Raw genomic sequence first — 15,140 nt, forward strand, 5'->3', positions numbered from 1 at the left:
ATCTTCTCAAGATCAATTCGGAATGAATTTGTAGTGGCTTGCTATTATCAAGTGAATCCCCACAAAAAAGCAGACGTCAAAGCCTATTTGGAACTCTTCCTTAGCCAAAGTTAATAAGTTGTATTTGCCATCATTCTCCTATCAATTTTAGACCATGCCATCACCTACTGCTTTTCACTCTGTCTTGCCGAATTTCCACTCACAAATAATCAATAAACAAATGTGGATCTCATGTTGCTGAGGTTGCCAAACCAATCAGAGTAACCAGAAAAAACAAATATACTCATTTGTGGCATACAGCCATAATTCCTCATTTAGGTGAGCCTTTAATGTATTCTAAGATGATTCAAGTAGAATGCACAAATTACCTCAATTTTCCCACTGAAGATTCATGTTTGGTCAAGTGATCGTTAGAAATATCTACTTTGCATCTCTCTCTCTCTCTCTCTCTCTCTCTCTCTCTCTCTCTCTCTCTCTCTCTCTCCCTATATATATATATATATATATATATATATATATATATATATATATATATATATATATATATATATATATATATATATATATATATGAGGAATAAGATTGTGCGGTCGACTGCACCAAGCTTAGGTGCTGTTCAAGGCCCCAAACTCATGTGGGCCCACTTTGTTAGGATGATCCAAAGCATTCATTTGAAAAGCCCTTACATAGATGGGGTATGTACAAAAAATCAGCTCCATAGGATCATCCTAACCCATCCATTTGTGGAGGTCAAAATGGACAGACATCGTTTTCCACAAATCTGCCCATTTTGCCGTCCACTTTTGGAGGGGTTAGGATGATCCAATGAACCTGATTTTTTGTACACACCCTATCTATGATGGGGCCTTGTAAATGAATGGTTTAACTCTTTTTTAAAAATGTGGGACCCATGTGTTTGGGCCCTCGACCGCACCTAAGCTTAGGTGCGCTCGACCGCACACTCCTTTATATATATATATATATATATATAACAACAAAATTTTATTCAAAAAACAAAGAGAAAATTACAGAAGTGGTAGAGCTTGCCTAGACACTCCTTCCCTTACTAGCCTTATCCACCTCATTGAATTCTCCATGTATATGAGATAAAGAAACATCCAACGACATGCTAATATCTAATTTCTCCTCAAACAGTGTTAGCCAACCTCAAAGGACCAACACTCCATCTTGAAGCCCAAGCAACGGTGATGGAAGAATCAACTTCCACAAAGAGACAACCCAAAGCTCTGTTCTGAAGATATGAAGCACAATCAAATTTCCCTCTTGCGAGAAGAGATTTTATTAAATTGGATTAGACATACACTTTTGGCTCTAATGGGCATTAAAGACATTCCTTAAAGAAAGAAAACACCTCTGGTTATTCATAAAGAGGTTCCCTAACTAAATAGGGACAAGAAGTTAACAAGTCGGTTAAGTAAATATCTCTCACAAACTCATTTTGTAGAAAAGTCTTCTCAGGGAAGGAACCCTTTTGAGTGGCAAAGTTACCCACTCCCTCTGGATTTTTTTTTAATGGTCAAAGATTTCATTAGAACATACCAAGATGGTCAAAGAATAAAGAACAACAAGCAAAAAGCAACATAGCAATACAAAGACAAGAAAAAGAAAGAAAGCAGAGATCGAGGAGGAAGAAAATCGAATTGCTCCATATGAACTCTGGATTTAGCAAGCTTATCCGCTTCACCATTAGCCGATCTTCTAATATAGCAAGCTTACCCACTCCCTCTAGAATTGACGATGCCGAAAGAGTGAATGCTTGTAAATCAATACACTTATTGTTATCATTGGTGCTCATTCCCTGAATGCTTTGAACTATTCCTTAAGTTACAATTTACAATACAATTAGATTCAACCTCAATTACAATTATGATTCAATTCCGATTTTCAATTTGTTTACCGTCCAGCTTGCGACCCCTACTACATCTGCCTTTACAATATTTACTATATTTCGTTCGTTTCTGATATAGCATGTCCCTGATTTTTTAAGTATATGAGATCCACACTTTGACACATGAGATTCCATAACGAGTAGATACTTCTGCCACACAAATTGGATGTTGATAGCTTTTAGGGAATTGTAAGTTGTAACCATGTCTAAAAACCAATTAAAAATGCTTAAGTAAAAAGAAGGGTGAGAATATTAAAACAAGAATGCAAGCTCCGTATTCATTCACACTCCTCCTTTTGGTAGTGGCACTCCTCTCTCAATTTTACACTTTTGGATTGTATGTTGATAGCATTTTGGGAATTGTAACAGCCTCTAACAACCAAATAAAAAAGGTTAAAGTAGGAGAAGAGTGACGACAAAAACAAAATCAAACCTCTCTTCTCTCTTCTTGGGTTTGATAAACGCAGAGTAGAAACAGAAATCTTTCATTATGGACTAGCTCTGATACCATGATGCTAGATGGAATCAAGGCAATCAAGCAAATAATGAAGATGAAGAAGAGAGAATAAAGAGTTTACGATGAAAGCACAAGGAGGAAATGAGCTCCTTTGCTATATATAAAGCGTAACTTATTACAAATTATTGAAATACCCTTAATGAAGAATAACAAAGAAATAAAAGGAAATAAGCCATACAAAAACAACTAAATATACAACGATACAAAACTCAATACATTACAACAGTTCTGAGGAAAAATGAATTATTGGATCGCTTCCATAGAAAAAGGAAAAAGGGGTTCTGTGTAAAATCGACATGGAGAAGGCGTACAACAGATTGAAGTGGGGTGTTGAGATGAACAGATTTCAATGCTGGATGGCGATCTTGGATGTACAATTGTATCTGTTCTGCTTGGTTCTCTATTCTGATCAATGGATCTATAGAATCTACAAATCCTTCAGTGGACTTACATAAGGGGACCCTCTTTCATATTTCCTCTTCATAATGTAGCGGAGACCTTAGCAGAATGATCGAAAAGGCCAAGTCTCTCAGTTGCGGAAGGCAAGGGTTCAGATTGCGTAATATAGGTATTGAGGTTCTGCACCTTCAGTTGCAGATGACACCCTGACTTTCTGCTTCGCTAAGGATAGCAAAATAAAATTCTGAAGCTCATCATTCGGTGCTATGATGAGGTGTCAGGCCAGTTCATGACTTCAATAATTCAATATTTCAATGTTGATGGGCATCAATCTTAGCAACGTGGACCAATGTCACTGTGACAATATCCTAGGACGTAAAGTGGAGAACCTTCCTAGCATTTATCTGGGCCATCTGATTTGCTATGGAAGACCTAGAAGGCCTCTCTCTAGGACCCCATTGTTGAAAAGATAGAGAAAAGGCTTCCACGTGGAAGAACAACACCCTATCTAATGGCAGAATCACTTTGAACAAAGTGGTTCTATCTAATTTGCCCTTATAGTATATGTCATTATGTCGAATTTCAAATGCCTTGCTAGTGTAATTAGACTAGTTGAACAATAGAAAAGGAATTTTCTCTGAGATGATTCTGACCATAGAAGGCGGTTCCACTAGGTCAAATGAAAAGAGGTTTGTCAACCTAGATGTACAGGAGGCATGGGCATAGGAAATCTTAAGATAATGAATAGGTACCTATCATGCAAGTGGATCGCTGGCAAATACGGAGATGTGCATAGACATAAGATAAAAATTGTTTGGAGACATGTCATGAGAGGCCGACCACTTTTCCAAAAAGAAATCAGAAAAAAACAATCCAAAATCCAGTCGATAGGATGGAGGAACATGAAATTAAATTTTCAATCTCTCTCTCTCTCTCCAAACTGTTGCAGCTCAAATCCAGTTGAGTGCACGAATGGGTCCCTCTTGGCTTATCTGGGGTAGAAAAGGGGTCGGCAGGATGATTCTGGAGGATATCCTGCACCCACAGATTGGGATTAGGGACAACCGGAGTTTGGAACTCCAGAGGAACCTTTCGACACTCAAGTCAGTTTGAGGTAACAGATGGAACAAAGCACAATGAAAGTCTCTTGTGCATACCTAGGCTCTCTTTTATGTAAGTGTTGGTTTCCCTTTTTATAGGCGAAGGTTCCGTGATCTAGAAGATGAGAGTGGTGTTAAACCATGGCATTGATGCCTGTATCGGCGTCTCTGATCTGCCCAGTCTTTGCAGGAATAATTCTGACTATCGACGGGACATCACAGTGGGTGCCATGATTGGCATTGGTTCCACTTCATCCCAAGGGTTCTCCTGTGGCATTTGATTAGTAGGCGAGGCGGCATGTGATCTCTGGGGGTATTGTGCTGGAAGAAGTTATAGTGTTGGCTGGAGGGTTCATCATCAGTCGAGGTGTGACGTGTCCTGCTATGTGGCAACATTTGCTTGAGGGTTCCCCGTGGGCCCATAATCCACTTGTCGTTGTTTGGTTGGTGCTCGATTTTAGGCCCCAATACAAACCAAATTGGCAAAACCCCTTTGGACGTTCACTTATATTAAAAATAGGAATTCTATTCTAAGAAAAATAGGGGAACTTCTCTCACCCTAAAAAGTGGGCGCAAAAGGCAAAAGAAAACTTATTCTTTCACGCTGAGACTTCCTAACTACACTCCTTGTAAAATGGACTAGTCTTTATTCTAAGTCTATTAACACAAACTCCTAAAATTTCCCAGTCTATGTCAAATATCCCCCTTTCACATGCCCTAATCGAATTCCATTCCTATCCTAATAATCACACTCACGTAGAGACAAAGTAGGACACCTAAAATTTATCCCCCTATCACATGTTCAAAACTACTAATTATAATAGCAACTTGTTCATCAAGATCTTAACAATCTTAGCAAACACAAAACCTTACAAAAACTCTTATGTAGAGCTAAGTAGTTTGATAAGAAATGCACAAATGAGTATTATCAAAAATTTAATTGTCACACTAGAAATCCATCATAAGATGATCCTAAAAGTCGAAAGACTGATGAGATCATCGTCCACACATCAATGGAACAAATAGGATCTATAATTTCACAGTTGATCACACTGTGTGGGTGCGAATGACATCGTCCCCTTCTCTGAATCATAAAGGATCTGCATATTCTGTTGTTGTACATTCCCAAAAATCGACATCCCGCTCGATTGCATAATCAGTAGACAAAACAATCCTGTTTCCGAATCGAGTATCATGTAATTATCCGGCGGCAAATCCAAATCGGCCCCTTGGAAGTGGAATATCAATTTGGGCACGGCCACCTCCGAAGTACTCGAAGGCACCGAGAAGCATAGATCGAGTCCGGTCGGAGATGCATCGGCAACTGGCAATTTCACTTGATTCACAAAGGCCTTCCTCAAGAGATTGTATCCAACTTCTTCTAGGTAAGTGATGGTGGTGCCTGAATCTATGATCAACCCACCACTCCCATCTTGTTGCAATGCAAAGGTTGATTTTGGAATGGAGAGAAGGGTCTTTCCAACAGTAATTCCTTCCAAAGATAGGTAGTAGAAGCTTGGTTGAGCAGGGTTTTTTATCAATTGGGTGGTTTGAACACCCTTGTCATGCATGCTGGCTAGAGACCCAAACAAGAGAGGGCTAGTTTTAGTCTCATCAATTGAGGTTAGGCAATAAGAGAATTTTCCTGACCCAAGTTGTGAAATTAGTGACAAGGGCCCACGGCCGAGGCCCACAAGCCCGGCACCTTGGGAGAACCCACCTCCTTCGTTGTCATCCCCGCACCCGAAAACAATGTGGGGAATCGAAACTTTGCTCGAAGACGACCCGAAGGTGAAGGTCTCACTTGCTAGAATGCCTTGTGTAGTTGAGGAGTCCCCATAACTATACAGATACTCGCAAGTCGGGCTACATGTGGAAGTGGGTAGAGCTTGGCATAGTGAATTGGTGCATGATATAGTCGCGAATGAGGACGAACTTGAAGGATTGAAGATTGGTGTCGGTTGGGTGAAACAATCAGTGCAAGGCTTGCATTGGGTCCATATCAAATCGCTTCCCGTGTCTACAATCGCGGAGAAGGCTAAAGGGGGAGTGCCAATAGCAAGATTCATAAGAAATTCGCCATTCCCAGGGTGAATAGGCGATTGGATATCGTTACCGGTGTCTAGTGCAGCTAGCTTTGCCATTCCTTTCAATCTCTCTAACCGATGATTCCCTCGCTCGATCCTCCGTTGGAGAAGTTCGAGCTTGGTGAAATTCCCGCGGGAGTCTACGTGGGTCAGACCGACTCGAATTCCATCTGGGGCGGCGGAGGAGAATCCGTGCCTCGACGTAGAACACGCCGGCGAGATGAAATGTGACACTGGAATCAAAACTAGTAGCAACATGAGTGAAGATGAAATTGGTGGTGGCATGGTGAAACTTAGAGACTTGAGAGAATAAACTCTTCACAAAAGGAATGTGTTAAATGAAATGGTAATTGATGGGAAGTGGATAGGAATAGGAACATATATATAGTGAGAGAACAAGAGAAAGAAGGAATATTTGGTTAAACAGACCCGGAAAATGAATAGGTCTAGATGTGTGCTGTTATGTTTTCAGTTGAAGTGGCCGGTCTTTGAGGCCTCTTTAATGGGCGTCCAACAATAGAGAAGAAGTTGGAGGGAGCTTAGAAAAGAAACAAAGGGCTGATGAGAGAGGGGAGAGGTCGTTGGGCTACTCTTTTTACTTAGGAAGGAAGTGTGAGGGGTGACGTTTTGGTTGCTTCCACTCATGCACGCAATGTCTGATTTCTAAGTTAGGTGTAATGTCATAGACATGTATTAACATATATATTTCTTTACACCCATCATGAACATTAATTATCATCGTCTTTATCAGACACTCGTGAGACACATTTGGTTGTAGGCCAGCCTGGGTGAGGTTAGGATGATCTGGAGCATCTATTCGATGGGACGCAGGATGGGGATGGTGAATCCTACGGTTGGGCACATGAGATGGGTGGGCATAACCATCAGTATCATCCAATGTAAGTGTATCTTATAAGATCATACACATAATATAATAACAATTAATAACAATAAAATGGCAATAGTAATAATAAGGAAGATGACACCCACCCTCAGTTGCTTTAAAATTGGCTCTCTAACCTTTCTAGGTGGTCTTTCATATATAGCATTTTGGGAAATGGTCGGCCAATGAGAGAAGTCAGTATCAAAATAAAGGAGTGCAAACATATACATATATGATGTCAATTGACAACGACGAAAGATGATGATGATGATGAGGATGATGATGAAGCCCTTGCAAAAATCCGAGCTGCAAGGGTGGTGTGGATCCAACGCGGCTCTATTGCAGCTCGATTTTTTGCAAGGGCAGCCTTCAATTTAATAATAATAATAGTGATATTAATTATTATTATTATTATTATTATTATCCCCTTGTTTTACTAAATGCAACCTCTTACCTACTCTAAAACTTCTTCGTTACTTGTTGTAGTTCATAAGAAGCTCTGAAGTAGGAAAAAAGCTTGAAAAGGGGTGTAAAATGATATGATGATATTGATAACAATTGTAGTAGTAATAACAATGATAAACATGGGGATTGAGTCTCTAGCTCAATGGTCAAGGCTTTGTTCTTCAACCGAGAAGTTGGATGTTCAATCCCAGCTTACCTACAAAAAAAACAACGATTAATATATTATTACAGGACGGGAAAAAGAAAATGATATCGTGAGCCCAACCATGAGAATGTGCCGTGTGTGCACACAAAAAAAAAAAAAAAAAAAAAAACTATTTTGTGTAGATTTTCCTAAGCCTACCCAAAAAGGTCCCCAATCGGCATATTGGCACTGAAACTTCGGATTAGACAATGTAAATCTTGTACTAAGACATGGGAAAGTGGGGAGGAACAGGAATCAAGCGAAATTCATAATCTATTGATGAAGCAGTGAACAAATTAAGAGACCGGAGCGAAACGCGTGGATGACTTACGTCACTTGTGATGTTGTGGCAAGAACCCATTTGTTCGGTTCCCTGCTCGGTCTTACTCTCAGTCTCCCTAGCAGTACTCTTAGAGGATTGTTAAACTGAAGGGCGCCCTTGCAAAGCTTAACTATAGGGCACCATTGCAAAACTCAGCCGCAGGAGCGCCCCAAGCTCCACACCACCCGACTCCGTTTATTATTCATTTACTTTTACATTTTTCAATGCCACTATAAATGTAGTTTCTTGAAGTTGCTCCAATAGGGGTGCCCTTGCTGGTATTTTTGCAAGGGCACCCTTAAGTTTAGCATTCCTCATTATTATTATCATAATTATTACACTTTTACTATTTTAAATAAACCCCCGATCTCATATGGCACACATCTATGATGATCCAAGCCATTAATCATGTGACCCACGAGACCACCACCAAATTGTGTGATGCCTACCAGTCTTATGTCGATCAACTTATCATAGATCCTAGTTCAATTAAAAAAAAGGGTTTCATCGAATTTTTCTCTAAAAAATTTAACAATTCATATTAGCCGGCTTACACGATTTATTGGTAGCCTACTAGATCAATGGTCTCAATCAGAGTACGTGTGTGCAATGGTTTTTTTTTTGGTAGGTAAGCTGGGATCGAACCTGCGGCCTCAAGGGTCAGAGACAGAGCCTCAACCATTGACCTACGGACCCAACCCGTAACACGTGTGCAATGTTATCAATGCATCAGCTGATATAAGCACCATTAGTCTGTATATTTAATTGTATAACATTGATCCAAATTTTAATCAATGGGTATTGAGCCTCTAAGCTTAATGGTCAAGGCTTTGTTCTTCAACCTCGTGGTCGGAGACCTACCCAAAAAAAAAAAAATTAATGAAAATTTAATCACTTGAAATCTCCAATTGCCTATGTACGGTGTTGATTACGGTGTTGGATGAATGGTAGGCTAAAAGCAACAAACAATTTTCTTCTGCCATGCGACAATAGAAAATTTTGTTGGTAACCTACCATATAATAATTCGTATTAAGTATTGATATGGCGTAGTCTAACAATGGTGAATGGATTATGATTCTTATACAGGGAAATGATTTCAGCACAAACATGTTTTGACACAAGACGCTCATGTTTCTTGTCTTTTAGTATTTATTGTCAGGTAAGTGTTTTGAGCAGTGATAAATCGACCCCCCAAAATGATAAATCGACTCCCCATGTGTCTCTCTCTCTCCTCTTGTCTATCTCTCTCCTCTTTCTCTCTCTAACCCAGAGGAGAGAGAAAGACACATGGGGAGTCGATTTATCATATTTGGGAGTCATCACTCCCCAGTGTTTTTTATGGACAGTAAAAACACTTTTACAGCTCTTTAAATATAGAAGGCAAGAAACATGAGCCTCTTGTATCAAAAACATGTTTGTGTTGAAAAATCATTTGAGGTGGCTGCTCTCTCATGTGACAAGCAGCCTGCGAAATGCCTTCTGCAATGGTCCCTAGCAAATCCCTTTAAAATATCTCAAGTTATTTGCCAATATATATCGGTTGGAAATATGCCTCTGGCTGTTCTCTCCTGCAAAAATGAGCCGTGAAATGGCTTTCCGCAAAATTGCCTAGCAAATCCCTTTATTCAAAACCACTGCTTAGAAAGCCTAGAGAGGTTAAAGAATGTAACCGCTATTCATTCTCTGCAATAAATAAAGCACAGCAGCATTGCCAAGAAAGGTTGGGCTAATATTTGGAGTCAGAATTCTCCAGTGGGGAAGAATAATGGTACATGGCCACAACTGGAATTGGGGCTGTTCACCACGGGGATAGAAATCCTTGGATAAGGCCAATGAGTGGCTACTAGCAGAACAGTATCCACAGTATGCAAGACAAAGAGACAAATTGGGGGCTGCTTCCTGTTAATTTTACATGTCAGAGATTAATGAGCCTCTACCATTCAAAATAATAATAATTAATGAGCCTCTAAGCAACCCACAAACACCAAAGTATGTTTGTTAACACATGATTAACATTATGTATCTAAAACATCTTTTAACAATAAATACTACGCTAATTGACATTACTAATAGTGTAAATTTTGTTTGTAAGAAGAGGGAGAAAGGCACGGTTGATCGGCACTATGACGAAAACCATCGTCTTAGCTCCCCCGAGCCCTGTTTTAGAGCACCAACCTTGTTCGAACTGCGATGTGAAAACTTGGAACGGTACTGTTCAATCAGCATATCCAGTTTATCCTCCATTTCCCTTCCTGAAGATTTCTTCTTCTTCTTCTTCGACCGTTTAACTTCCTTTTGCTGCTCTGAAACAGCAAAATCTTGGCGCTTCCTCTTCTTTCGAACCCCTTCTACTTCCTCACCTGATCTGAAGTCGGATCTGTTCGTATTTTTATCTTCCTGCATGAGAAACAAAAAACAGCAATTAGTTCAGTACACCTTGGAAGAAACTAGAATGTTAGTAGAGATCTTCCACCATTACTTTGGCATCTGATGGTTTTCTGTCAAACTTCAAAATTGTCCTCTTGGATTTCGCTTTGGAAGATATCTCGGTCTTTTTTCCTTTCACGGGACTACCCTTCGGCTTTTTCAGTTTTGACCTCACCATGCTACTATCCCTCTCAGGTGCCACTTGTTCCCCTTTATCGCGTTTAGTGTTATGCTTTTTCAGTTTCTTCTTATCCTCATTATTTAGAGAAGCATCCAATGTTTCAGATCCAGTGTTCTGCTCCACATCCATGTCTTGATCTTTTGAATTGTTATGGCTACCTTGCTGATACTGTAATTTGTTTTTCCGCAACCTCAATGCATGGACATCATCAAGCGCAAACTCCACAATTGGACGGTGTTCAGGACCAAATGTCTCTTTTGAAAACAAAAGGAAATGAGTTAAAATGCAGCAACACAATCTTTCTATCCAAGAAATTTCAAAGGTTTAAATAGAAAATTTGCAACACAGATAACAAATTGACGACGTAGAACAATATAATGGGCATTGTAATGTAATGCCGGGAATAGAACAGGAAAGCAGGAGGAAGTTAAATAACTATAAGGAATCTGGGGACAACGAACTCCTGGTTAATGTTGAAGTATGGCAAAAACCTTATCTTCTATTTTATAGATGAGCATGACTAAAACAAATTAGTCAAGCATTATGCGGGGCTGAACAACTTAGATACACACCTGTTTTCCAGCATTAAAGGATGCATCCTCGGGATGCGTAGGCACAATAGAATAAAGAACATGTTAAAACAGTTAATTAAAAAATGTGGAAACTAAAGGCAATAACCACAGTAACTCTTGTAACAATATTCATAACCACAGTAACTCGCATATAGAATATGCCCTGGATCAAAACTCTTCTTTTGCACTAGATGTAGCCACAATTGTTTCTTACTCGGCCAAGTTACTAGGTTTCCCCCTACTAGCGTTCATTAACCTGAAGCCAATCGTCTATCTAACACGGAACCCACCTAATCAGCATCAGTACGCGCTTCCACTCTCATGTGGCCATGTCTTATAAGTAGAAAACTCTTTCCTGGATGCCATTGGAGATACCCGGGTATTCATAGTGTTGTCTCCAAGGGTACTATTCATGGGGAATGCAAGAATTGGATTACGATGCTCACAGCATGCGCTATGTGGGCCGAGTAGGAGACAACTATATCAACTTACCAACCAACCTCTAATACATGTATGTATTCACAAGATGCTCACCATCTTTACCACCCAATCCGTGGATTATATTCGTAGGAGTATCCACTTTTTACACCCCAATTTTCTGCTTCTTTAAGTAGACCTGCAATTCCTTCGCATTTGGGAAAGCACCTTCCAGATATAATGTAGAATCAAATTCAACAACCAGTAAAGGAACAGAAAATGACGATGTAGATAAAGCTGGTCCACTTCCATCAACACCAGTAAGCCACCCCCCTGAAGAGATAACTAATTAGAATAAAACCACGGATGTTCAAAGAAAGATACATCCATGGACATAAAATGTCGTTGAGTGGATGAGTGATTACACTAGTATCTTTTCTTGGAGCAGGAATAACCAAGGAGAACACATTTGAGAGCTTTGGGATCTAACTTAGTATGAGAAGAACCAAGTATATGAACACAACACACCCAAAAGCTTTCGAGACAAGAAGGAAAAGCGGATGATCAGGACAAAGAACTTCATATGGAATTTTGAAATCAAGAAAACGAGATGGGGTACGATTGATGAGATAACTGGCTATTAGGATAGCTTCTAACTGTTGAGAAAATCCGTCGGGCAATCCGATCCGATCGTGCACAAATTTAAACGGAAAAGAAAAATAACACAAGCAAGCCACAAGATGAACACTGAGATTTTACGTGGTTCGGCCAAGCCTACTCCACGGGCGAGAAACACTATCTTCCACTATGAGAAAACAATATACAAGGATTACAATGGATTAATCACAAACCTACAAACCCGCAACCCTTTCCTTGCCTCTCACACCCAAGACCGTACACAAGAGACAACCCGAGAGATAAACCCGAAAAAGAACCCAAGAGAAAACCCCGAGATGAAAAACCTCTTCTCCCTTTCTCTCTCTTTTTCTTCTCTCTCCTTTGGCAGCCGACACACCAAAGACGTCTTGCTTCGCCGCAACCCAAGAGAACAACAATTCTCTTTTTATAGTTTAGTTTTCCCCAAAAGCTAAAAATAGAAATCTCTATTTTTGCCTTCGCCTTCCCACCCAAGTAACCACCGTGGGTGGGAAATAAGGCAACTTTCCCAACACTAACAAGAAAATCTTCAGAATAGTCATTCCAATTAGAAGAGCCCGCCCCATTTCCAACGGATGTATGTTCTTCCTCTTGGCTACCCCATTTTATTGGGGAGTTTTAACACACGGTGTCTAATGTTCTATCCCGTTTTCTTCACAAAATGACCTCAACTCACTAAAAAAATATTCCCTCCCGTTGTCTAAAGTCTAAACGAAGAACCTTGATTTTCTTATCAACTGAGTGAGAACCATAGCATGAAAAACTTAAAAATGGAACAAGTATAATCATGTACATCTAATACAATCATCCACAAAAGTTACGAAGTAACTGTATCCCATCCCAGAAGTAGTGGACTAGGTCCCCACACATCAGAATGTACAATAGAAAAAAAAAACAGAACTTTCATTATAATCACCTGAAGGAAATGACAAGCAAACATGCTTTACCAACTGACAAACTACACAATTTAGTTCTGGGATATATTAAGAAAATAAAGAAGAAAAGTGTTTCTAGTGCGATAACAGTGCATGGACCAATCAGCTATGCCACTGCATTATCCGAGATTTATTGACATCACCACGACTAGATATAAGCAAATAGATTGGAGTTGCATCCAAAAGATATATCATATAAAACTCCCTCACGACCACTGCCTACCATTTGCCCCATAGCCAGATCCTAAAAAATACAATGATTTGGGAAGAAGGCTAGTTTAGATTCATGGTAATACTACTGCCGGAAACTAGTTTAGTTTTAAGATTAAGAACATGGACATTAGATAAAGAATGATGAGGAGACATTGATGGTTCCTTTACCAAAAAAGCGAGGATAAAGAACCATTAGCAAGTTCAACTTTATCTTTACCAGAGAAAATGGAAAAGGATTGGAACAAAGAGAAAATATTGGTCATATTGTCTGAGGCTCCTAAATCTATGGTCCATGAAGGATTGTCATGATAAGACATGGAGGTGTTGAAGCTGTGAGCAGAAGCATAATTACCTACGTGTGCAACAGTGGAAGTGGTGGTCGTAGGTAGGGTTGCAACTCGGGTGGGGCGGGTCGGGTTTTCAAGAACGCTACCCTACCCGAGAAATAATCTTGGGTCGGGTCGGGTCTGTTCATTAAAAACCCATGATTCCTATACCCAGCCCTACCTGAGATAGTTTCTCGGGTCGGGTCGGGTTGGGTTTTTTCATACAGTTGCATTGAGTTACTGTTTTTTTAACCCAACTAGTTCTAATTTACCCTAAATCTCATTTAAACATGATTTAAACCCGCTGATAAGACCATCCTAAACCTGCCTTGTCTTTCTATGTATATGATAAGAGGCAAACAAAGGCTGTCTAAACTAGCCCCATCCCTTGAATGTAACTTAGCATATGAGAGATGCACCAATTTTGATTTCAAGACAGTCCAACAGTCCATACAAATGTTCCCGAGCCATGCCTTCATATTTATTTGACTAGCGCCAGTTACTTTGGATCTTTTCATAGTTATTCTGAAGCAAGTCACAGCATTGTTGGGACCCTGGTGAACATATTATCCAAGACAAGTTAGGTCCTACAGCTGCTGCTGCACACTTGAAAAACTTACCTGTAACTCCCATCAATGAATTGATTTATCTCTTTACGGTTATAGCTTCACACTTTGAACAACTTACTTGTGTAACTCCCATAAATGAATTGATTTATCACTTTTTAGTTAAGAGGAAAACAGTCAACAAACACCTTAAAAGGAGAAACCTATGCAAAATAATAAATGGAAAACAGAGTTCCCACGCCCTTACCCATGACACAAAGCACCTTTCAAAAGAGCTATGAGCTCATGCACAGCTTAAATGCTTTACGACATCAATCGCACCCTAATTTTGCTAGGTTTGGCATAATTTCCTGTTGATAGATTAATGTTGGTATTTTCGTTCTTCATCTAACAAAGTTAACCTCGTCATTAATGCTCAAAGAGGAAAAGATAAGACCAGTCTATTAAAAATTGGCCACCATCAATAACAACATTCATAAAACCCACATTCCAGATTCATCACCCAATAGTGACAGCATCTAAAAATCCAACAAAGATTATGGACGGTGGTCATAGATGACAAAAATAAAGTCTGATATGCAGGTAAAAGTTGCCAGATCTGATCTTCCTAGATTTCGTTGAATCTAAAAATCTAGTAGCAGATGATAAAACTTTTAGCCCAAAATCTGGTTTCCATGACGATCTCCAGTGCAGATCCTCATCTTTATGAGATCGTGCCTAATTTAAGAAAACAATAATATAAAAAAATTTCGATTAATGTGTTGTGGTCGTGACATGCCATGGGTGAGTTTCCAAAGACTAGATCAAGCAATCGACCAACGGCTTTTTGAGAATGGTTTCCAACTTGTTCTGCGGCAAAGAATGGGACTTCGAGCCGGAGGAACGAGACTGTGAAGCAAAGAGTTTTTCACTTTTTCTTGTCTCCTTTTTCCTCAGATGAAATAGGCGACCAACGAGAGAGAGAGAGCAGGAAACTATG

General features: G+C 39.7%; 2 protein-coding genes across 3 annotated transcripts in view; both read right to left on the reverse strand.

Annotated features, from left to right (window-relative positions):
• Positions 1 to 4,794: 4,794 nt before the first annotated feature.
• On the reverse strand, positions 4,795 to 6,753 carry LOC143848938 (Eukaryotic aspartyl protease family protein). The gene has a single exon (XM_077357980.1). It carries the CDS (start codon positions 6,295 to 6,297, stop codon positions 4,963 to 4,965), a length of 1,335 nt encoding a protein of 444 aa, XP_077214095.1. The 5' UTR covers positions 6,298 to 6,753; the 3' UTR covers positions 4,795 to 4,962.
• A 3,053-nt stretch (positions 6,754 to 9,806) lies between these two features.
• The window catches only part of LOC143848775 (RNA-binding (RRM/RBD/RNP motifs) family protein), a 30,734-nt gene continuing 25,400 nt past the window's right edge, over positions 9,807 to 15,140 (reverse strand). For both annotated transcript variants that reach the window (XM_077357823.1, XM_077357825.1), the window contains exons 19-20: positions 10,347 to 10,729; positions 9,807 to 10,264 (exon numbers count right to left, since the gene is read on the reverse strand). In XM_077357823.1, the coding sequence (XP_077213938.1) occupies positions 9,989 to 10,264; positions 10,347 to 10,729 (659 nt within the window). In that variant the 3' untranslated portion in view covers positions 9,807 to 9,988. The remainder of the gene's footprint in view (positions 10,265 to 10,346; positions 10,730 to 15,140) is intronic.

The sequence above is a fragment of the Tasmannia lanceolata genome, unplaced genomic scaffold (genome assembly GCF_043159265.1).
Source record: "Tasmannia lanceolata isolate RefF3 unplaced genomic scaffold, GAP_Taslan_0.1 ptg000016l, whole genome shotgun sequence".
Lineage (NCBI taxonomy): Eukaryota > Viridiplantae > Streptophyta > Magnoliopsida > Canellales > Winteraceae > Tasmannia > Tasmannia lanceolata.

What these genes read in the sequence shown, in the direction of transcription:
- LOC143848938 (XM_077357980.1), bottom strand. Translation starts at nt 6,297, where the DNA reads ATGCCACCACCAATTTCATCTTCACTCATGTTGCTACTAGTTTTGATT.